The following is a 25223-nucleotide window of genomic DNA, read 5'->3' as shown; positions in this document are numbered from 1 at the left end:
GTTTGCACCTCACATCGTGGCAATGATGGCAGACGTATGGAACATATCATAACCTAAATCCGAATATCTGTAGCTACGTTTACATACTTAATAAAGTGTGTGCCGTAGTTTGTAACTAATTTACGTTTTCTCTCATATAGTTCAATAATTGTCGCCCTAACTTCTAATACTTTGTTGCATCATTTTAATCATGGTATTAACTTTTTGTTCTTTTTCATCTGCAGTTTTTCTCCATCTGATTTTAATCCCCTTATGTTTTAACTGTGATTTAAGTTCTTCCGTTTTACCATTTTGTATTTATCATGTTCCTCCATGTATTATTTCTAGTCATTTTGACTGATGTACTGTAATCCCTACTTTTGCTTGAATCTGCATCTGTGTTATTTTGTCCATACTTCACTTAGAATATGTTTTACATGTCTGTATAACTATCAGCATCCAAAATACGTACGTATTCCTCCGAAAAATAAATTTGACTACATTGCACAGATAATATAAACTTCGTTTGTTTTGTAACAGTTAAGGATTTTGAAACGTTGAAATACCATAATTAAAATAGCGTGTACAAAGATTTCAAATGTAAAGAGAATAATAATAAAAATAACAAATAAACTGTAATTAAAATAACAGCAAAAGATTAGCAATAAAAAGTAATACTTACCCCAATTAATTGAATAATTATCTAAGTTATTCCAATAAAATCTTGAAAATACAAATTGTAAAAGCTCACAACAGGATTCTAACCCAAAACCTTCAACATGTCATGTATGTATTAATCACTACACTACGCTGCCACTTCAGAAAATAGTATTTTACGCAAAATAGTGCACGCATTTGTATCGAACTATTCTTTCGCATTGCAGTTGCTCACCTTTGGGAAAACAGTGATTAATGTTGCCGTTTTTCAATTAGTATTAATGCATTGTGCCACGCAGCAACTACTGACACTTGCTCATATTGACACGAAAAGAGTTATTTCCGTTTGATGCACACCACAACGTGCGTGTTCCGATGAATGCACAGAAACTACTGTTACAGTACCTGTGTGACGCCAGTGTTCGCATTGGCGTCTGGGAATTTTTTCTCGCTAGGGGTTAGAATGGCATTTCTCCTTTTTATATATACCTCGAATGTAGCCACACATTGTTCTTTCCGTAGGTGTCGGACACGGTGGTGGAACCGTACAACGCTACATTATCAGTCAATAGGCTGGTGGAGATTACAGACCAGACTTATTGCATAGACAATGAGGCACTGTACAACATATGCTTCCAGACGCTGAAGGTGCCTAATCCCAGCTATAGCGACCTCAACCACCTCGTCTCACTCACAATGTCAGGAGTCACAACGTGTCTCAGGTACGACTATTAATAAACAGGAAGAACTGTTGATGGCTGCGATGTCTCACTTTTCTTGTCACGGTTGAAGGTGTGTTCAGCCGAATTTGTATTTCCCTTTTCGCATAGCATAACTCGCAGCACCTGGATAAGAATACTGATTCGATTGTCGAAACAGTACGAAAAGGGATACAAACTCGGCTGAAAATAAAATAAAGCATTGGTGGTTAATTGTTTCTCTCTCTCTCTCTCTCTCTCTCTCTCTCTCTCTCTCTCTCTCTCTCACCCAAAGGTATTTTCCAACCAATGCCGATGTTAATCCATCGTCCTAATTTTATGTCGGTCTCTTCTGATGATAAATCGACGCGCTGTTGCTGCTAATGCATCCTTCATTACGTATCCATCTTCGTAGTCTTCTCAATTTTTTCTTGGTTTCTTAGGAAATTTGTATTAGACGTTTCCCACTCACCCTTCTCGATGCATGTATGGCGTGCTATCTAGGACAAAATAGTGTGGTAGGGTGTTCATACATCTCTTGACCCTGGTGTGAAGTGCAAAAATGTAAAATTAATCGAACATGACATAGGTTAGCGTCGAATACATAGTATCAAGTTTATCCGGCGTAAGTGTTATAATGAATTGATAAAGTACTTTATATTTCCTATACTGTATTTATACTTCCAAAATTTGTAAATAGTTTTCACAATGATTGAATTTATTTTTCTGTCCAATAAGGTATGTAGGTAACCAAGCATTACAAGTTAATCATTTCGCAATCAAAAATTTGAGATAGTCTTATCACCCGGTTCTTCATCAACTTGGGTTTCATAGTACAAAAATGGACTATTCCATCAAAATAAACTGTGTCTTAGCACAATCCTCTTTATCATCGAAGCACTGGTTTTGAACCTGCAACATTTTTAGGGATGCTTCAGCTGGAAATTGCAGAAACATTGACGAATTAGCAATTCTTAAGTGCAAACAAGAGCGTCCTCGACTGAAGTGTTGGCACTGCTACCCACATAGTGACTATTTTTTAAAGAATAAATACATAGTTTACCATATGTAGCACGATATCGATCACAACGATACGTAAGATGTCAGATTTTTCGGCGTACTGAAGTTTTGCTATAACGAAAACAATGATTCTCATTTTAAATACTTCGAAACAGGAAACTGTTTTAAAGCTATTTCATGACAGTTGTTACTTATTTACAAAAGTTCTGTCAAGGAATCTAATTATGAGAAACCATACCTCTACAGCTTTTAAGTAAAATAACAATTTATAGAATTGGTCAACTAAACAATCTACATTAACGCTGATTTTTAGAGAGAATATTTCACATTACTTGACTAGTATGGATATGTTGATAGGACACATTTAGGACACATTAGAGGCATCAAGTAACAGTAAACTTCGAAATAGAGGAATGTGTGTGGTGGTAAAAATTGTGAAGGTGAGCAAGGCTTGAGTACTGTAAGCAGGTTACAGTGAATATACGTTGATGAAATTAGAGACGGTCTCCTCAAAAGACAACTAACGGGTTACAGAGCTGCCTCTTAAGATTCTCATAGTGATACCATTTCACAGAACGTATGACGAATAGGTATCACATATAACATTCGTCTAGTAAAAGTATATAAACAGTAGAATGATGGTACGCCAACAAATAGGAAAAATGTATAAAGATTATCGCTATTGATGTTTTTCCTTTGGCATATTGATACATCGTTGTCACTTGTACAGGTTCCCTGGGCAGCTGAATGCGGACCTGCGTAAGCTTGCTGTGAACATGGTTCCTTTCCCGCGTCTGCACTTCTTCATGCCGGGCTTCGCTCCGCTTACATCACGCGGTTCACAGCAATACCGCGCGCTCACCGTGGCGGAGCTCACACAGCAAATGTTTGACGCCAAGAACATGATGGCCGCCTGTGATCCAAAGCACGGGCGATACCTCACCGTTGCCGCGATCTTCCGCGGCCGCATGTCCGTGAAGGAGGTAAGTTACGGGCTCTTCTAAGTGTATGTAAACCTAAAAAGTTGAGACAAATAACATAAATTTAAACCGACATGTTGATAACAGAAAAGATATTTCAGCCTTTGATTGTTTTGAGAAAGAGGTGAAACACGCTGCTGCTGCTGCTGCTGCTGTTGTTTTCGTCGACCATCTCGTCACGTTTTGCGTTGGTACTTATCTGTTAAGGCATGTGTACGCAAGTGCTTATGTTTGCAGGCATTTTTACGTATACCTCTGTCGGATTCCCTTGGCGCAATTACTAGCTTCCTACGATAGAAGTCAATCGTATATTCCCTCGACTGGTCAATTTTCCATGGGTGGCGTTCATTCACAAACTTAAAAAGATGTCACTGTTAGCATTAACTTTCTAAATCACTTACAAAATTGGCAGTTCCGGTTTCTGGAACATAGCTCAACAGAACATGTCAACTAACATTTATGCTCTTATTCATAAAATAGTCTGTACTGGTGTAAAATTCAGAGCTGAGCAGAGCGTGGCAAATTGATTATACTTCTGCCTTCAAAAATGTGTAGTACGATCTGGCTATAAGTAATAAAATTGACAATGATCGTTAACTGTTGAATGGAGCAAACTAACAATACGCTTAAATCAGACAGCGACTGCAGCTGCTGTGAACGTGTAATGTAGTGAGGGAAATTCACTCTGAAGATTCCTTGTGCTGGTGCTCTGAAATGCTCATCAAGCACATGGAGAAATTTCGAATTCAGTGGCCAGCGTGGCTCTGCATCGTGTTCAACGATTGACGTCCATATCCTCGTTCGGATCAACTTCGCGCCCAGACTCATTCGTCAAAGCTCAAAGACACTTACCTCCAACATGACACAAGATTAGACTTCTCTGCTCCACGGCACCCGAAGGAATTCTGCTAATCTCGTCCACGACAGAAGACTGAGCCCCCACTTCCTCAAACGTTATGCAAGTCCACGAACACGACGTGTGAATTGTGCCAAAACGTTAAGAACCAGCAATCGAAAATGGTAGTGCTCTCTTGCACCAATTGCACATCACCCCTTGTACTGTACAGCCTTCTTCCACAAGCTGGGGAAAAAGTATATCCCCATGCTAGCACATCTCGAGGCATCGAACAGGAGTTCACTGTCAAGTTTCCTGACGTCACGATCGGTGTCCGTCGACACCTATTTTGCGTGCACGGGAAACAGTGGCATCGGAAAAACGCAACAGCCCTCCGAGAGACACAGCGTCAGGCGTACAGCAGAGCCGCCCCATTTCGGATATTTCGGCGACCTGTTTTCACAGGTCCAGCTGTTAACGATCTTGCAGGGACGTTCTGTGGAAACATGAGGACCCCTGCAGAAACGATGGAATGAACATATCCTTGGCCAAGAGAAATTGTCAGTGCCTCGGCTTTTTGCAGCTCGGCGAAAGCAGTCGTCAAGAGTTCTGCCTCTGGCCTATGGAACAATACGCTGTGGCGCGCTCTGGGCTCACCGCTTGCCGTAGGCAGTGGACCTCCCAAACCCCATCACCTCTCCAGTGCCTTAAGCCATGTCCGCTGCCTCTGCTTCCGCTGTGCTGACCAGTCGCCCTTCACTCTGTCTATACCTATTTTTAAGACCCATAGTGTTCTCCGAAGTGGAATCAGTAAACCTCATCTGCCACAGCCATGGCTTCGGACAAAGCAAGCGCTCAGTTCCATCAGCTCTAATAACTTCACGCATCTAGCTAACAATTAATTCAGTGTTACAATCACAGACAACTATCTTTAGTAGCCCCATTGACCATAGAGCCTTCCTAACCTAATGAAAGTACCTTAAATGTATGTGTCTGCTTGAATGAACAATTAAAGCGGAAGAAAGGCAGGACCGAAAGACTTGCCGTCTTTAAATTTTTCTGTATGTTGTGTAGTTTTTGCAGTGTCGTCTTCTGAAACAGAGGTACTTACGAACAACACTATCATTTTCATCGTCATATTACAAGCTACCAAGATTACATTCGATATAGTCATCAAGGTAATTACTTAACGCAAGATGCCAAATTATCAGTGCAGTGTTCTAAATCTTAATGAGATTTAAGGGAAGGAAGTGGTAATTTGAAGTGGTATGACGTAGCAAAACTGAGGACGCCAGTAATAACGTGTCAGATTAGTTCATGTATTCACAACTGCCAACAAAACTGCCAGTAATTGACCTAGTATCGTTTCCGCTTAATGTGGGCACATTTTCACACCTGTGAAAACCACCAATGAAGATGGGCCATAGAACATGTGTACATATGATGCTCTTAAAAATGTGACACATGCGGAGGCATGAAGTGTCAGTAATGTGTCGTTTCATATTGTAGATGCCATTTGCGTGAGGCCATGTGAATTAATTGATGAAATTCTATTTGTATAATGTCGTTGCGTTTCTGTATTCCACTACAAATGACGAAAGACTGAAATAGCTTCCGGACATTCTATAAACATAATTTGAAGTCAACATTCTCAACAACCATCGTTCCAGTTTAAACTGAAATGAACAAAAATGCTGTATCGTCATAATCGTAAACAGCATTTAGATAGGTCGGCGCACTATTGCGCAATAAACTTCGTCTGCTCCTATTTGCAGCTTCATTGTATAGCAACTGCTAAGTCATGGAAGCTGTAGAGACCAAACGACAAGCTTTGCACGAAGCGTTCCTAATGTGATTTTCCACAATGATATGTTAGATGCTGCAGAGTTTTCGTGATATCGATAGTAAATCGAAAAAATTGTCTATTGCCGAGTTAATGCATTTCTCTAAACCTTCCCCCCCACCCCTACCCCCCAAACTCGGCTAATGTGAAAACTAATCTCCCAGATCTCCCAGAATGGTGAGAGAAACGTCGTTCCCCTATCATCTACTGCTCTTAACGTGATGCTGCTACTTCGAATAGCATTTCAGCACTCTTGGCAGACAACAGCTACTGGCTCATTAAAACTGTTTTGGCCTCTAGGAACGGATTGGCACAGGGTGATACGGATTCCACTGAACATAAAACTGCGTTACTCATATACAGATTAAACAAGTGTGGCAGGGGCCTTCGTAGTCCAGTGAAAAATTACCAATGAGTGTTGCACGATGCGCAAATATTTCATTTTTGCTGTGTTTCTGTTGATAATGATTTGCTTACGTAACTGGTGACTCGGGTGAATGCGGAACCAAAAGGCTAAAACTAACACCTACAAATAGTGTTTCTACGCTTATATCAAAGTTCTATCCTCGTTAATAAGTAACAAAGGCAGATCTACCAATCCATCTCTAACGTCTAGCTGTCCCAGAAGCATGTGTGTATCCCAAACGCGATTGCGAAGTGCATTTGATTAATTGTAAAATATTCAAAGAACAGCAATCCGGTCATACGGCGAATGTCCCAGTATGTGGTCTGATTGAGACAAGTATATTATTGTTTAAATCATCGCTCGTATTGTCAGTCTGTCTTACCTCTACCTTTATAAGCTGTTACTTACTAACGATAATTGTGATTAGATCTGAATCACGTTTATTCCTGTCACATCGCTAATTTACTGGATGGCCAACAAAACTTACCTCCCACTCCTGGCGAACCACTGTCTAACGTTCCCCGCTGTATGAGGATGGATTCATCGGAGCCAGGGGTCTGTCTGGTATGAACTCTTGCAATACTAGCAAAGAAGACAGCAGACCACCAGCCAAGTACGATCAGCGAACTTCTACTGTCTTTACCTGGAGTACTGAAAATCGGCTTCCCCTTAGTGTCATTCAAATATCAAATTTTTAAAGTGCATGGGACACCTGTACCCTTAATATTATGCATGTATAGAGCTACCACAAAATGTTTTTCATATGAGCCGACAACCAAACAAATGTATATGGTCGTATTTTTTATGAAAAAATAGGCGCGATAACTATCTCAAGTACTATAGGCAAAGACAGTGTGAATGACGTGGTGAGTGAATCTTAGAAGAATCTGTAAAGTGCTAAATCGAAAATATTTTGTAGAAACAGCACATACAGGTATGATGCAGCTCTTTTTGCTAGACTAACCCCTGCAAGTATATCTTATCTGCATAATTACTGCAACCCACATCAGTGTGAATCTGCAGTTTTATTTATTCCGTGGTCTTCCACTACAGTTTCTACACTCATTTTTTTCCCCCTCCTGTATCAAACTAAAAATTTGTTGATGGATTACTATTTGTCTCATCAACCGATTCTTTTAGTCAAGTAAGAAATTTCATTTCCCCCGATTTGATTAATGTACATTATTGGTTACTTGATCTACCCATATAATCTTCAGCAATCTTCTGTAGCACCACATAAACACGCTGACTGCCACAAGGCCACATTTGGCGTGCCAGGGCCGCTGACAGCGCGCCCACCAATGGCCTCTTGGCAGTCAATGTACTGAATGTGGCGCTACAGAAGAATGCTGAAGATTATATGGATAGATCGAGTAACTAATAATGCAATTAATCAAATTGGGGGAAACGAAATTAGAGTTAACTTGCCTAAAAGAAAGAAACGTTGATGAGAGACATGCTGAGGCATGCTCGCTGCCGGCGGCAGTCAACATGTTAACGTGCTATGTTCTTTACACGTCACTTCCTTTACAGGTTGAACTCACGTCAAATATCTTCTGGAAATGGAAATAATTTCTAATTTTGAAATTTGTTTTAGGTGTAGACAAATTTCGTTCTGAAATGCTTTCCTTGCTACAGCCATTTCGTATTTTATATGATCTATAATTCAACCATCATCAGTTACTTAGCTGCCAAAATAGCAAACCCCATTTTTTTTTTAATCCTATTCCCTCAGCGTCACTTCATTAAATGAGGTTATACCATTTCCTTTGTTTCACTTTTATTGATGATCATATTATAATTACCCTTTCTAGGCACTATGCATTCTGTTCAAACTGCCGTTCAGTCGCTAGCCTTAATTGACAAAATTACAGGCTCATCAGATAATCTGTTTTCATTTCTTCTCCTTCAACTTTAATTGCCTCTCCAAAATTCTCCTTGGTTTCCTCTACTTGCTCAATGTGCGCACTAAATATTGTGAATAGACTACCTTCTTCTTCTTCTTCTTCTTCTACTTCTTCTCCTCTCTCTCTCTCTCTCTCTCTCTCTCTCTCTCTCTCTCTCTCTCTCAGCAACTGTAGTCTGATTTCTGTGCAAGTTATTAATAACATTTCGCTTCCTATCTTTCAACTGAGCTGCCTTCATAATTTAAAAAAGTTTATTCCAGTCAACATTGTAAATCAACAAATGCTATAAACGTAGATTCGCCATTCTTCAACCTATCGTTCAAGAAAGTCGGCAAGTATAGCGCTACGAACTTCCTAATTTCTCTCGATAGCCTAAATTCTCAGGATACCTTCAACCACTGTTTCTATTCAGCTTTAAATAATTGCCTTTGCAGCTATGGCTTGCTGTACTGGTTGTACTTTCGTCAACGTAATATCATCGATGCATTTTCTCAGTACATAAGCTGTTCAAAGCCTATTGTCTTCCATTTTCACTAGGTATTAAGGCATATACGGAATGCTGATACAGCATGGACGAATTACATCAAGGTGAACTGTTAAGAGGCATTTACCGTGTACAGATAACCACAGCACGAGTGACAGTAATTTGTACTTGCGACATACAACCCGACACAGGATGCGCACACGTAAATGCTCAGATATCTCCTACATATATTCTAGTGCACGTCAAACAACTGACGTATGAAACAAAATTAGATACATATTTGCGAAATGTCTTGGAGTTCGATCAAGTCTCTACAGCAGTTACTTTCCAGTCTAGAAATATTTTTTCTATTTGCTATTTCGCATTTTTTGCGCAAAATTTTAATTTATTCTGACATAGCATTTTCAGGCGATTTTTAAAAAATTTATTCGAAAATAATAATTCGATATTTATTAACGAACATCTCCATTTAATAATTCAGAATTTTATTGAGAGTACGTAAAATTTTCTGATAGCCAGATCATAAACAAGGTCTTAAAAATAACGAGACTGGTAAGCTATCGGCAGCTATATTAATTAGCCTGAAATATTTTGATCTTAATGACACTCTGAAGTCTTGTGGTCTTCAAAGGCGATTTGCTTGGAGTTCTCGTGCGAATTACGTCGTACTGCTGTAGCAAACTGGTGCCTGGTCACTGATCTCAAAATTTTATACTTAAGAAGGAAATCGAAGAAGACTATCTTCTAAGGTGGTCTTGTCAGTATTATAATGGACTTGTTATTCTGCCAAATTGGCACTATTAACACAAGTTGATGTAGGACATATGCTGTTGTCCCAGTGAAAGCACCCGAAATTCTTTACAGGTGGACGAGCAGATGCTGAGTATGCAGAACAAGAACATCAACTACTTCGCTGAGTGGATCCCTAACATCGTGAAGACGGCCGTGTGCGACATTCCGCCCAAGGGCCTCAGCATGTCCTCTACGTTCATCGGCAATACAACGGCCATACAGGTAAAAAAATAAAGAACTAAAACGGTGTGCCCAAAGCACGCTGAAAACTAATAATCACAATGTGGTCCAGATTAAATAAAAAGAGTGCAAATATTGTTAACGAAGTGCGAAATCCATTCGCTTATAGCGCACTGCAACGTGGCGGACGGCAGCTTCATTTAAGTCATATAACCGCCCCACCACTTTACTCGCTTACTTAACACTGGAGTACCTCTGACAGTAAAGTCTCATAGGCTCGATGCATACGAACGAGTCAGCAATGTGCTCGCAACGTCAGATATTGTTTCGGTACATACAGGGCCTCATAATACCGGTAATCCCGCAGTAATAGTAGTTCGTATGGCAACGGGTATGGATGTAGGCAGAAGAAAGCTGATAGATAATGCTCTCCCCCGGGATAAAGTCATTTGCTGTTTATAGCAATTTCACGTTTCGGCCGGCCGTCACATCGACTAAGTCCGAGTCGTTCACTTCAGGCGGCCAATAAAACCGACCGCCTCTGACAAAGCTAAGTCCGGCCATCTGCACACTATGGCAACGCTTTAAGATGCGGAAGTTTCAGGAGAAAGTGTTGTGTACTTACGAGATACTCTGCGGTTGCGTTAGCCCGTGGGCTAGTGGTAATCGTCGTGCATTCTAAACTTAGTCGTCTAAAGTTATGAACATCGAAGATAATTCGCATCACATTCTGCCCACTTGTAATAAAAAATACTTTCAGAAACAATTCCGCAGGACAGCTCGTGGTTGCGTCGCTATCAATGCAGCTTATGCTCGAGCGTTTCCTCGCGATGCATCAGCAACCCGCCACCGGTCAGACGCCACCCGCCGCCTGAAATCGGTCGCCGCCCAGTTGAACGCGGCGCCACGCTGTCGGAGTATGTATCAACCGTCATTTTCGAATTTGGAGTTCTAGTCCTCATCTTGCAGTTAAGCATTGGGTTTTGCACACTTCAAAATCATGAACTACCGTTAAGCATTGTAAAATTAGGTCGCAAGTCGAAAGAGGCGTAACATCTGCAAACCAATACTTACTTTTGGTATAACAGGGGGGTGAATGCAGAAGAGGCAGCTCGAAAGATTTGAACTGTATGTGGAGCGAGTGCTTTTGGGAAATATGCGCCAGAAAAAAAATTCTTGTTTCAACAAAGATCTTTCTAGCAGGATTGATTTTCCACATTAAGAAAGTCTCGACTACTGATAAAGTGATGGATTGCCATATAACCACCATACGACATTTGCATTCAACAGGCAATCTTCAGAAGTTTGGTGTAGGAACCCTGCATGCTCCGATTCGAAACAACTGAAATCAACGAAGTAACTATTACTGCAGTTTTGCTTGATCATTATCAGGTCGCTCATTGAGCATTCCTATGCAATACTGTTACTGGTGACGAGTTACGAAGTTCTTATCGTTAACTTCCTAACAAGAAATGAAAGGCTGAGCCCCCCAAAAGACGTAAACTCGAGAAAAGAGTAGTGTGAACATAATACTTTCCATCTGGTAGCTCCAAAAGTGCAGTTTGCTCTACGAATTCTTCCCCAAGGGTGTGTCAATCACAGCTGGAATTTGTTGCCAGCAATTGACACCTTTCGGCGGCATTGTAAGAAAATCGACTGACAAAACATAACTACATGTGCTAATGCATGATAACGCACTCTGTTAATTTGAGACACACAACTATCCAGGAGATTAATAGGGAAGTCATTTCTCAGGAACTTGTTTCGATGGGGAAGTCATCTCTCAGGCACTTGTCCCTCTTATCGTATACTCGTAAAATTTTACCTTTCCCGCTCTTCATCGATCAACCGTCAAGGCAATTCATTTCTAGATGAAAATGCTCTTTAAATTACACTGGTTTAATAACTTTGTTAGAACCAGTAGGTTTCTACAGACGAAGCATTTGGAAACTACTTCAGCGTTGTCATACTGTGAAAGGATATACTGTTGCTGATATAACTGGGTTTTCCATTACTTTATTGAACACAACTGTATTCACTTCACTAATACAAATTAAATTCAACTTACTACGGAAACATCACGACGGTAGTCTACCTTAATAAAGCATTACATGCCTGTAAGAAGACTGTGCCTATTTTAACACAAATTAATAGGATATTACCGACTTTTGACTTCGAAAAGGTCTCTATTTACTTCGTCTTGTATCATACTCAAATATTATGAAAATGCGGCGGATCATAGGTAGAATTATGTTTTCACAGCAACAAAAAATATGTCGGCAGAAAATAAGAGTGGCATTACGAATTTTTCAGTACCATAAGGTTTTCGCTGTGACACTAAGGGGCACTGAAAGTAGCAAGACAAATTTTCTCGAGCGTTGTCATACGATTTCCATAATGAGTTTCTATCTGCCTGCTTGTAGCTCTGCCACAAAAGAATTAAAAGTACGGCTTTCAGTGAGACTCGAAAGGCGAACGAAAACAGCTTGTAATCGGCAGGCAAGCACGTTACCTCGGAGCTAGCGAAAAGGTGCGCCGTCTGTGAGTTACTTATCGGCACAGTAGCTGCTATGACAGATAAGTCGCAACATTTGAGACGAGAGTAGTTGTACTTCCCGTTTCCAACGACTTTCGTGGACTCAAAAGCATTAACTGATATCCTTATATCACTTCGCAAGAGAAAATCACATGATTCAATTGAAACGACAGCATAATATCAAGTGAATTTAGCGGGATAGTTCTGTGCCATCACGGATGTAACTCTTCTGTCACAGAGTTGCCAAACATATTCTGCGTTGTTGCCAACTTTCAGTTATACTCTCAGGAAGGATACCAGCTGATGCGTTCTGTGAGTGACACCGGAAGTGGCTATAGCTTCATCTCAAAGTTGTGGCTCGCAAGGGCCGGAATATACTCATAATATTTCAATGAGTCTTATTCGCATTTCTGTAGCTAGGTTTAGGGGCTGGAGTGGAATTACCTGAAACACATCGAAGCACTGAATGCAAAGGAAACGTCATAAATAAATAACTGCGACGATTATTTGTTTTACTGTCTTAATCGGACCGAAACCTTGAAAGCGTAATCACCAGACGCGACTCACAATTTTGGAGCTTCTCCAGTGTTTGAGTTGACAACGTATCTTTGCTATACAATATTGTTATTGAGATCACTGTCAGTGGCACATCTGCCAGAAGACAGGCATGACCTGGCTTCTTCTTGTCAGCTTTTCTGGCGTATATTCTCCCGTTGCTCGAAACGTGAAGACTTAAGGTGAATTCGAATATTCCATAGGGCGAAAATCTGATGTTTCTTTTTTTCCAGCTCTAACATTAAAAAAAAGTTGCAATAAGCAGCAGGAAAGCGCCTGTGAACCAACAACTAATAATGCAGTCATAATTACTGGAATCTGACAAACTCCATCTGTCATCTGATAATTGTGAAAAACTACTTTTTTCATCTGCACAGCACCACAATATGAACTCAAGGGTTTCGTACGATTCCTATACTTAATTTCGTTGTGATCGTTTTCAATGACATGAGAGGAGAAGCAAAACCATCTGACTTGAAACATACTTTTCCAGCGGGATTGGAATGTTTGGCTACAGTTGCAGTAACACTTCCAGTGTGGTATCAAGAATGTGACCAATCACTCACTGCTGTAGTATAGGCTAGGACAGAAAGGAGCAGGTTTCCCACAAAGTAAACGAAGAGAGACCCTGTCGCTGTCACTTATTAAACACGAATGGTTCAGAAAATTTCAAATATATCTAGTGAAATGAGTAGGTTAATGCAGCTCCAGTCCGTCATCAGTGAGTCGCCAAACATTTTCCGAATAGCACTGAAGATAGAAGTGTGTGTGTGTGTGTGTGTGTGTGTGTGTGTGTGTGTGTGTGTGTGTGTGTGTGTGTGTGTGTGTTAGTAGATATTTTAGCAGGTGGTGGTATAGACGAATTGCATAAAAGAATTCCATACAAATGTGTCCACTTTTATTGAGTACAGAGATACAGCTGTTAGTACGTAACCCTAAAAAACTCAAAGCAAAGGCAATTGAGGACGTTCAAAGTTCATTTTCAAAAAATTCTCCCCCGACTTCAATCCAATTTTGACTTCTCTTGATAGCACCAAGTGTAGCTCTTCCGAGGTCGTCTTTGCGTTCTTTTATGAGGGCTGCACTATTCTTAATCCGAACGGTCAAATCGGCTCTTGAGTTAACTTTTACTTTGTAGATTTCACCTTTTAACCATCCCCACAGGCAAAAATCAAAAGAAATAAGGTCTGGGGACCTCAGTAGCCAAGGAAAGTGGCCATATCTACTGATCCATCTTCCGGGAAATGTTAGGTTTGGATTGTCTCCTGATGACTAGAATGTGCAGGAGCCCCGTTATGCTGGAGGAACATAAGCATTCTTGGAGCAAAAGGAACCTCTTCCAATAATGCTGGAATCTCATTTTCAAGGAATTGTAGACAACGGGGTCTTGTAAGGACCAACAAATGAAGCGAAAATGCATTGACCCCAGCTGTATGTACTCAATAAATATTGGACACATGTTGTATGGCATTTTTCTGCGATTTATCTGTACTACCACATCCTACAATATTTACTATTCTCCTGAAACATACTGTATAATTATTCAGGTCTCGACGGGACATCGAAAGTTTTCAGTGCTAGACGCACGTCATCATCCGAAACCTCGCCAGAATACAGAGTAGCTGCGGGCGAATGGCATAATTGATGGATTGGGGGGAGGGGGGAGGGAGAGGGAGGGTACCGCGTATGTGGTATGCGGCAAAGATGAGAATTTTCGTCAGACGAGGCGCGTGTATAGATAGGTCCTGCAGGCATCTTGGACGTTGTGTCCCGATAGTGCAACGGTCAGCGCTTCTGCCTAGTCAGCAGGAGATCCCGTTTCGAACCCCTTGCGGTCACGCGTTTTCATCTGCCGCCGCTGCTGTATTTCAACGCCCTGTGTAGTGTGGAGGTCTGTCCTTCGATATTTAAGATGAAATTGTTTTTTGGGGCAATACTGTGATTTGCGAACATTTGTCTTGCCATCAATGTAACGGGACTTCAACGGCATCCATTATTGTAGCGCATATTTAGTCAAGTAATGAATGATAAGAATACAAGCATTTACGAATAGTCGAAGCAGGAAGCAGCTGATCACTTAACCAAGTGCAACATAGTCATTTCAGTTGCATAGCTGATGGTAATATTTGTCACACAATTCACTGTAGAATTAATGTAGTACCTGCACGATTATCTCTGTAGACTTACTGTATCATTAGCAGCCTGTGAATGGAGTACTATGTTCGTTAAATCAGATTACTCAAGCTGATGCCCAATAAAGAGAAGCGACGACGCCACCATACTATCTTTATTTACGTAGGTAGTCAGCGCTAGATTATGTGCGATACCATTAACGTTACTGTAAGCAGTAACACCATACATCCACTGCAACCCAGACCATTATCATGCAGTTGTTACTCGCAGTGATGTTCGTCGCTGATGTTCGTCAAGAATAGCGTAAAGCACCTCGTGAATGTGAAGTTCCATTTGTATTCCGCGTAGGACAGAGAGAATCCTAAATAACAGTAAGAGATCACCCAGAGAAGTAAGAGTCCACGTATTGTCTCAAGTTGTTGCAGTTTGATATTAATGTAGTTCCCGATGGTTTCACACTAACGGTATCTTTTGGCTATCGGAGTACTCATATGGGAATTATCAAAGTGTGATTCCTAGAACACTCAACTACCTTAATGACACCTCATTTTGGAGTGAATATGGCTAGGAAAGCGACGTTAGTTTGACGTTTCCGTCCGTCTCCTGACGACTTAAGAATGAAGTCTGAAGTGCACTCACAGTTGTTGTCTGCTGCATGAATTCTGTAAAGTATTTCTGAATACAGACATGTGCAAATATCTTCATGGCTCTAGGGAAACTCATCTTCGTTGCATTTTTTTTTCCATATCGTAATTAGCACAGTAACATAAGGCTCATTCTGTTGAACTTGATGCCCACAAATCCATATATAAGAATCTGCGAGCGGTAATAATGTATGAAACAGACTGTTGGACAAAAAATAGAGCTCCCTGCTTTTTGAGTTTCCGATAGGGTCTGCGATAAGACTCCGGTGCCATATTATGCTTCAGAACACTTCATACTAGAACAAAAGCTATTGTATGAGAAGAGGAAATGACATATGCTTCTCAGAAACTTGTTTTTTATTTTCTCACTTAATACTAATACAAGGGCATTGATATGAGAGGAGGAAATAAATACACTCTTCTAAGACATAATTTTTCCTAGTGTGTTACTACTGCGTGCATGAAAGCTCTGCAGTTTATTTTTGTGTATTGGATAATTTTGATATCACCTCACATTACTTTGGGAGAAGGTTCCTATTTTCTTTGGATCCAAATAGTGGAGATTTCCTCACTGGTTAATATTCTGATCACTAATGACATGATACCCGTTCCAATTGCTCCATGGCATCTGTGAGTAGATTGTCACGCTGGTTACTATAAGAACATGCAGGCAGTGATGTCCGCTCACTGCAGCCAGAGCAAGGTGATTTCTTTATGTTTACGGCGAAGCGTCTGCTGCAGTGTCCACGCTCAGCCAACATAAGCAAATCGCGGTGGCACTGGGTGAGATTTTCTATTTACTTTGCATTGTAAGAATTGAGGAGGAGACTTACAGTAAATGGACTTGTACGCTAAAGAGCTGCGACAAAGCAAAGCTTGCCCGATTATCAATCAATTGTCCACATGGGTTTTGTGGACGAATATACTTTCAGTAACCAACCCAACCACAATCATTACGTAAGATTTCTCGAAGGCGTCAGGGCATTGATTCCATTAAGGTCCTCGATAGTGTAGCGTGATGGTTTACTTCCTACCATACGTTTTCTATATTCGACCAAAGGTCGCGTACATTTGTAGGTTCACATAGCAATGACTTCGTTACCTCTGTCCACATATTCTCTATCGGGTTGACCGTGGGACGAACGGCAAAAGCTTTTTCCGCTCTTGGCCCTGAAATCAATCTTGCACTGCTCTGCTCGGATGAATGGGGCTCTGCTCCTGTAAATAAACTTATCTCGTTACTTCATATATTTAAATAAGGTATTTGTAATAAGCACATTGTATTAGTATTTTCCATAGTGTTTAAGAATGCATGCCCTGTCATAGATATGAAATCTAGATTCAATAGTCCGATTAGGAATGTGGTTTATCGAATAAATCATGTGATGAGAGTCGTAGTCGGAAATCCACATTAAGACTGACTGGCTGAATCCGATTAGACCGATCTGGCATCGAACTGAAACTACAGAAATGGGATAATTTGAACGTCTGTATTGCAACAACGCTGCGCTCACAAATTCCTTTGGTGGAGTAACAGGTAGCAACTGTCTAAGAAAGTGAGGAATATGTCTACTAGCAGCAACGTAACGTAATTATAACCTATATTTATGTGATGCAAATCCTGAATCGAACAATATACATCTATTTCAGTGGTAGGAAGACACACCATATTGAATTTGCTGATTACAATAATAATAAAAACACAACTATGGAAGAGTTAAAACTACTGGTGTATATAGGAGCACTCACTACACTAAATATATACACTAAGCAGAGATCAGAACCAACCAACACACAGAAGAAACCCACAAAACCAGCATGGCAACACAGGCTACAGATCAGAATATAAAAACTGAGAAAAGACATCGGACAGTTAACACAATTTATAAGAAATGAAATGTCACAAAAAAACGAAAAAGGTTAGGTAAAATCTCACAAGAAGCGATGGAGCAATTAGATGAAAAGAAGCAGAAATTACAAGCATTGGCCAAACGACTTAGAAGATACAAAAAAGTGAAAATAGAAGGAAACAAAACCAAACATTCAACACAAACCAAAAGAAATTTTACCAGACAATAGATAACACACACACTAAAATAGACAATCCACCAAGCATAACAGACATGGAACACTTCTGGAGCAACATATGGTCAAACCCGGTACAACAGAACAGGCATGCACAGTGGATACAAGCAGAGACAGACACATACAAGATGATACCGCGGATGCCTGAAGTGATAATTTTGCAACATGAAATCACCCAAGCAATTAATTCCACTCTCAATTGGAAAGCCCCTGGAAAAAATAAAATAGCAAATTTCCGGCTAAAGAAGTTCACCTCAACACATTCACACCTAACTAAATTATTCAACAGTTACATTGCAGACCCATACACATTCCCTGATACTTACACATGGAATAACTTATCTGAAACCTAAAGATCAAGCAGACACAGCAAACCCAGCTAAATATCGCCCCATAACATGCCTACCAACAATATACAAAACATTAACTTCAGTCATTACACATAAGTTAATAACACATAAAACACAGAACAAAATTATAAATGAAGAACAAAAAGGCTGTTGCAAAGGAGCACGAGGATGTAAAGAGCAACTGATCATAGATGCAGAGGTGACATATCAAGCTAAAACTAAATAAAGGTCGCTACACTATGCATACATAGATTACCAAAAAGTTTTTGATAGTGTACCCCACTCATGGTTACTACAAATATTGGAAATACACAATGTAGATCCTAAATCGATACAGTTCTCAAACATAGTAATGAAAAATTGGAAAACCACACTTAATATCCAAACAAATTCAAATAATATCACATCACAGCCAATACAGATTAAGCGTGGAATATACCAAGGAGACTCATTAAGTCCTTTCTGGTTCTGTCTTGCTCTGAACCCACTATCCAACATGCTAAAAAATACAAATTACGGATATAATATTACTGGAACATACCCACACAAAATCACACATTTGCTATACATGGATGATCTAAAACTACTGACAGCAACAAATCAACAACTCAACCAGTTACTAAAGGTAACAGAAGTATTCAGCAATGATATAAATATGGCTTTTGGAACAGACCAATGTAAGAAAAATAGCATAGTCAAGGGAAAACACACTAAACAAGATTACATATTGAATAACCACAGTGACTCCATAGAAGCGATGAGAAAAACAGATGCCTATAAATATCTAGGATACAGACAAAAAATAGGAATAGATAATACAAATATTAAAGAACTAAAAGAAATATATAGACAAAGACCAACAAAAATACTGAAAACAGAACTGACAGCAAGAAACAAGACAAAACCTATAAATACCTATGCTATACCAATATTGACCTACTCATTTGGAGTAGCGAAATGGAGTAACACAGACCTAGAAGCATTCAATACACTTACACGATCACAATGCCACAAATATAGAATACATCACATACATTCAGCAACAGAAAGATTCACATTAAGCAGAAAGGAAGCAGGAAGGGGATTTATCGACATAAAAAACCTACATTATGGACAGGTAGAAAATTTAAGAAAATTCTTTCTAGAACGAGCAGAAACTAGCAAAATACACAAAGCAATCACTCATATAAATACATCGGCTACACCACTGCAATTTCGTAACCACTTCTACAACCCTTTAGATCACACAACATAAACAGATACGAAGAAAGTAAATTGGAAAAAGAAAACACTACATGGCAAGCACCTGTATCATCTAACACAGCCACACATCGACCAAGATGCATCCCACACATGGCTAAGAAAAGGCAATATATACAGTGAGACAGAAGGATTCATGATTGCAATACAGGATCAAACAATAAACACCAGATATTAAGGCAAGCATATTATTAAAGACCCCAATACCACAACAGATAAATGCAGACTTTGCAAACAACAAATAGAAACAGTAGATCACATCACAAGTGGGTGTACAATACTAGCAAATACAAAATACCCCAGAAGACATGACAATGTAGCAAAAATAATAAATCAACAGTTTGCCTTACAACATCAACTTATAAAACAACACGTTCCCACATACAAGTATGCACCCCAAAATGTACTGGAGAATGATGAATACAAATTATACTGGAACAGAACGACTATAACAGATAAAACAACACCACATAACAAACCTGACATCATACTCACCAATAAAAAGACTAAATTAACACAACTAATCGAAATATCCATACCCAATACAACAAATATACAAAAGAAAACAGGAGAAAAAATTTAAAAATACATCCAACTGGCTGAGGAAGTCAAGGACATGTGGCATCAGGATCAAGTTGACATTATACCAATTATACTATCAACTGCAGGAGTCATACCACACACTATCCACCAGTACATCAACGCAATACAGCTACATCCAAACTTGTATATACAACTACAGAAATCTGTAATTATTGATACATGTTCAATTACCCGAAAGTTCCTAAATGCAATGTAACATATACCGTACAGTTAAAAGGAGGCCACGCTTGATCAAGGTCCACGTCACTTTCCATTTTTAACCAGACATAACGTCTGAGAAAAGAAGGAATATTAATAATAAAGGCGCCTCCCCAGGTGGCGAAAAGGAGAAAGCGTCCCAGATATGGATGGTACTGAGGAAATCGCCGTTGAACCCAAAATCCAGACACGTCTGAGTGAAAAATCAACGGTACTCTGGTCACCGTCTGTTAGCTCAATGAGCTTGGCTGAAAATATTTGGTTTCAAAGGCTTCGATACAAGCAAACATGAACTGTGCAAATAAATTAAACTTGCAGAGAATATCTGAGATCTCTGGTAAACTTCCCTGCAAGCAGAAAACATTCATTTGAACGCTAAATATCAACACACTGATCCAAGCAGGAAAATATCATCTCACATAAGAATTCGACCGACAAAAAATTCTCATCCTTGCTCTTCATCAAACATGACTAACTCATAATGAACTTTTGCATTACGGAAACTATCGCATCTTAACGAGAAAAACACAGCAAAAGATAACAAAAGGCTCACAAACCTTCGGCATGGTATATCTCATACACAGATCCGTCGTCAACTCTGTCAAAGAAATCACACCCATTAACAATCGACTTACCACTATGCGCATCCAGAGTGTCAATAAAAAATATATATTCTGCAATGCACATGGCCCCACCAACATCGAAAATAAGAAAAACCCCAAAAAATCTGGAACACACTCGAAAAAACCACGAGCAAAATTCACCAAGAAAACGTGAAAATGCTAATGCGAGACTTCAACGCTCAATTTGCGACAGCAAAAACCTATAGAAAAATCATTGATAAAAATTCTACACATAGAAACACTAAATCCAACAGAATACATCTGATATTTGTCAACAATTCAAACTCAAAATTATGTCTACCCACTTGAGGAAAAAATCAGCTCCGAGGTAACATGCTTGCCTACCAGTTACAAGCTGCTTTCGTTCGCGTTTAGACACTTGCTGAAAGCCATATTTTTCATTCTTTTGTACCAGAGCTTCAAGCAGACAGAGAAACTCCATAAGACAATCGTAAGACAAGGCTCCAGCAAATTTTCACTAAACCAGTGTAGTTTGAAGAGCATTTTCGTCTAGAAATGAACTGCCTTGACGGTTGATCGATCAAGAGCAGGAAAGGTAAAATTTTAAGAGTACACAATCAGAGGGACGTGTGCCAGAGAGATGACTTCCCTATCAATCTCCTGGATAGTTTTGTTCCTAAAAATGGTCCAAATGGCTCTATGGGACTTAACTTCTGAGGTCATCAGTCCCCAAGAACTTAGAACAACTTAAGCCTAACTAACCTAAGGACAACACACACATCCATGCCCGAGACAGGATTCGAACCTGCGACCGTAGCGGTCGCGCGGCTCCAGACTGTAGCGCCAAGAACCACTCGGCCACCTCGGCCGGTTTGTTCCTAAGATCAACAGAGTGCGTTATCATGCATTAACACACGTGATGTAGTTTTGTAGTTTTGTCGGTCGATTTTCTTACACTACGACCGAAAGGTGTCAATTGTTGGCAACAAATTCCAGCTGTGATGGACACACCCTTGCGGAAGAATTCGTAGTGCAAAATGCACTTTTGGAGCTACCATATGGAAAGTATTATGTTCACACTACCCTTTTCTCGAGTTTACGTCTTTTGGGGGCTCAGCCTTTCATTTCTTGTTAGGAAGTCAACGATAAGAACTTCATAACTCGTCACCAGTAACAGTATTGCATAGGAATGCTCAATGAGCGACCTGATAATGATCAAGCAAAACTGCAGTAATAGTTACTTCGTTGATTTCAGTTGTTTCGAATCGGAGCATGCAGGATTCCTACACCAAACTTCTGAAGGTTGCCTGTTGAATGCAAATGTCGTATGGTGGTTATATGGCAATCCATCACTTTATCAGTAGTCGAGACTTTCTTAATGTGGAAAATCAATCCTGCTAGAAAGATCTTTGTTGAAACAAGAATATTTTTTTCTGGCGCATATTTCCCCAAAAGCACTCGCTCCACATACAGTTCAAATCTTTCGAGCTGCCTCTTCTGCATTCACCCCCCTGTTATACCAAAAGTAAGTATTGGTTTGCAGATGTTACGCCTCTTTAGACTTGCGACCTAATTTTACAATGCTTAACGGTAGTTCATGATTTTGAAGTGTGCAAAATCCAATGCTTAACTGCAAGATGATAACTAGAACTTCAAATTCGAAAATGACGGTTGATACATACACCGACAGCGTGGCGCCGCGTTCAACTGGGCGGCGGCCGATTTCAGGCGGCGGGTGGCGTCTGGCCGGTGGCCGGTTGTTGATGCATCACGAGGAAACGCTCGAGCATAAGCTGCACTGATAGCGACGCAACCACGAGCTGTCGGGCGTAATTGTTTCTGAAAGTATTTGTTATTACAAGTGGGTAGAATGTGATGCGAATTATCTTCAATGTTCAATCAGATGTAACTTTAGACGAGGGCCGAAATGTATTTAAAAAAAGACAATTGGACACGAACACGCGATTACTGGATAAGGCTGCACGATTGCCACTAGCCCACGGGCTAACGCAACCGCAGAGTATCTCGTAAATACACAACACTTTCTCCTGAAACTTCGGCATCTTTTAGCGTTGCCATATTGTACAGATGGCCCGACGTAGCTTTGTCAGAGGCGGTCATTTTTATTGGTCACCTTAAGTGAACGACTCGGGCTTAGTCGACGTGGCGGCCGGCTGGCGGTCAGTTTTATTGTCTAAGACTGTACTTTCTAGTACTCGATGATACTCCCAAAATTGTTAAACGGTGCAAACTTGAAACAGTTGGGCTCTCGTACTACTATTTGCGATGTGTACCCAATATTTCATGGTATTTCTGCACCGATTCGAATTGCACATCCAAGCCGAATACATATATTGGAGGCTGACGGTAGCTGTTGTCTGAGTTACAACACGAGGCTACCTCCCAATTGTTCCATAAGGACTGCAGCTTCGTGGTATGGCTCCACTACCTGAAAGGTACTATTGAAAAACTTAGAGTTGGCATACGAACATGAAAATGGCAGACACTGAGATACGTGACAGCGGAACAGAATAGCATCTACAATCGCTTAGTAAAGGAAAGGCATCTGGGCCAGAAGTGAAACCTGTAAGATTCTACACAGACGATGCGAAAGAACGTGCTTACGTAGCAATTGTAAAAAGAAAGAAAGAAAGAAAGAAAGAACTCCCGAATGAGTGTCCAGTGTGCTAACAATAGCACCACCTCGCTCGGTACATAGTTAAAGGACTATACCACTGATGTCAATTTGTTATAGAATTATGAAACAAGGTTTACGCTCTCTTATTGTGACATTTTGAAGAACGAAAATCGCCATAAAACTCAACATGAATTTCGCAAAGAGATTTGTGAAACTCTGCTCGATCTGTCGTTCCATGAGATCCATAGTGCTCAGGTTTATGCCTTGTTCCTAGACTTCAGGAAGGCATTTGACACCGTCCCGAACTGTCGTCCAGAGAAAAAAATAAGAGCTTATCGAGTATCCAGAGTATCGTACCAGATTTACTACTGCATTCAAGGCTTCCTTGCAGAGAAAACACCACGTTGCTCTTAATTTAACAAAATAGATGTAAAGTAATTTCAGCAGAACGCTAAGAGAGTCTGAAAGAACCATTACTTTTAATAATATATTAGATGATACAGCAGAAAATGACAGAAGCTCCCCAACATTATTTGCAGGTGATAGTTTCCTACAAGAAAGTAGTAATGCAAGAAGGTAGTAGCTATTTGCAAAAGAACTTGCAGAGGATTGAGGAATAGTGCAGAGAAATGCAGTTCACCCAGAACGTAAATAAATGTAACATACTGCTCACACATCGCAGAAATAAACTAGCGTGGAAATACCCCACTGATGACAAATTTTTAGAAGTCGTATCAACCGCAAGATATCTGAGTAAACGTCCAGAGCGACCTTACGTGAAATAACCACGTAAAATAGCAGATGTCGGACAGATTCATTGGAAGGGTCTCAAGGACACACCTACGAAATAAGTAGCTTACAAAACATTAGGTCAACTGACTCTTCAGTACAGCTCCTCACTCTGGAACACCTACCAGGTAGGACTAATAGTAGAGAGCGGAGCGTTTAGTCACAGAATATTTCACTTAGCGCAAAAGCGTTACAGAGATGAACAAACTACACCAGGCGCTGCAAGAGGGACATCGTGAACCACTGCGTGGTTTAGTATCGAAATTCCGAGTGTCGGGTACGAGAATAGACTCGCGGCCCTCCTTTTCCTATCGTAACTGGAGCTTAATAGGAGTCCCTTTATTTGGTACGTTTTTGCCTTGTTAATTTGACTATACTTTGGACCAATTCTCCCTTTTGGCCCCCACACCCGCCCCTTCTGGCCTTCTTGTTCCCAACAACGACGGAATTTTCGTGGAAGACAATGGCCCATGTCACCAGGCCACAACTGTTGGCGACTGATTTGAAAAACGTTCTGGGCAGTTCGATCGAATGATTTGGTCATCCATCAGACATGTTTTGGGACGTAATCGAGAAATCCGTTCGTGCACAAAATCCTACGCCGGCAATACTTTCGCAATTACGGACGGCTACAGAGGCAGCATGGCTTTTATTTCTGAGGGATTTCCAACGACGTGCTGAGTCCATGCCACGTCTCGCTACTGTTCTACACTGGCCAAAAGGTGGTCCGTCATGTTAAGAGGTATCTCATGACTTCTGTCAGCTCAGTGTATGAAGCACCGCACTTCTGAGAAAACGTAGCTAAGTTCATCCAGTAAGATAATGCGGAATGAAGTAAGATTGAAACGTCCCCTTTGAACTATTTATACATGTGAAACGTCCACTTAGAACAATTGTACATGGAACGTCCCCTTTAGAACAATTTATACAAGACTGTGCTTAACCTGGCACACAATAATTTTAGCGCAACGCAATCTGACTATCAAAAATCCCTGCAAAAGAATGGCCCTGACAAACATTAAACTATACCTTTCACAAATCACTTACCTCACAAAAATCTTCATTAC

The 25223-nt window shown here is 40.3% G+C and overlaps 1 protein-coding gene across 1 annotated transcript in view; it reads left to right on the top strand.

Moving 5' to 3' along the window:
- Positions 1 to 25223, top strand: part of LOC126184087 (tubulin beta chain-like) — a 124016-nt gene that overhangs the window by 83476 nt on the left and 15317 nt on the right. Inside the window, exons 5-7 of the mRNA XM_049926443.1 lie at positions 1159 to 1358; positions 3085 to 3337; positions 9674 to 9823. Coding sequence (XP_049782400.1) covers positions 1159 to 1358; positions 3085 to 3337; positions 9674 to 9823 — 603 coding nt within the window. The remainder of the gene's footprint in view (positions 1 to 1158; positions 1359 to 3084; positions 3338 to 9673; positions 9824 to 25223) is intronic.

This window comes from Schistocerca cancellata, chromosome 4 (assembly GCF_023864275.1).
Source record: "Schistocerca cancellata isolate TAMUIC-IGC-003103 chromosome 4, iqSchCanc2.1, whole genome shotgun sequence".
Taxonomy (NCBI): domain Eukaryota; kingdom Metazoa; phylum Arthropoda; class Insecta; order Orthoptera; family Acrididae; genus Schistocerca; species Schistocerca cancellata.
This window is presented reverse-complemented; position numbering and strand designations above follow the sequence as displayed.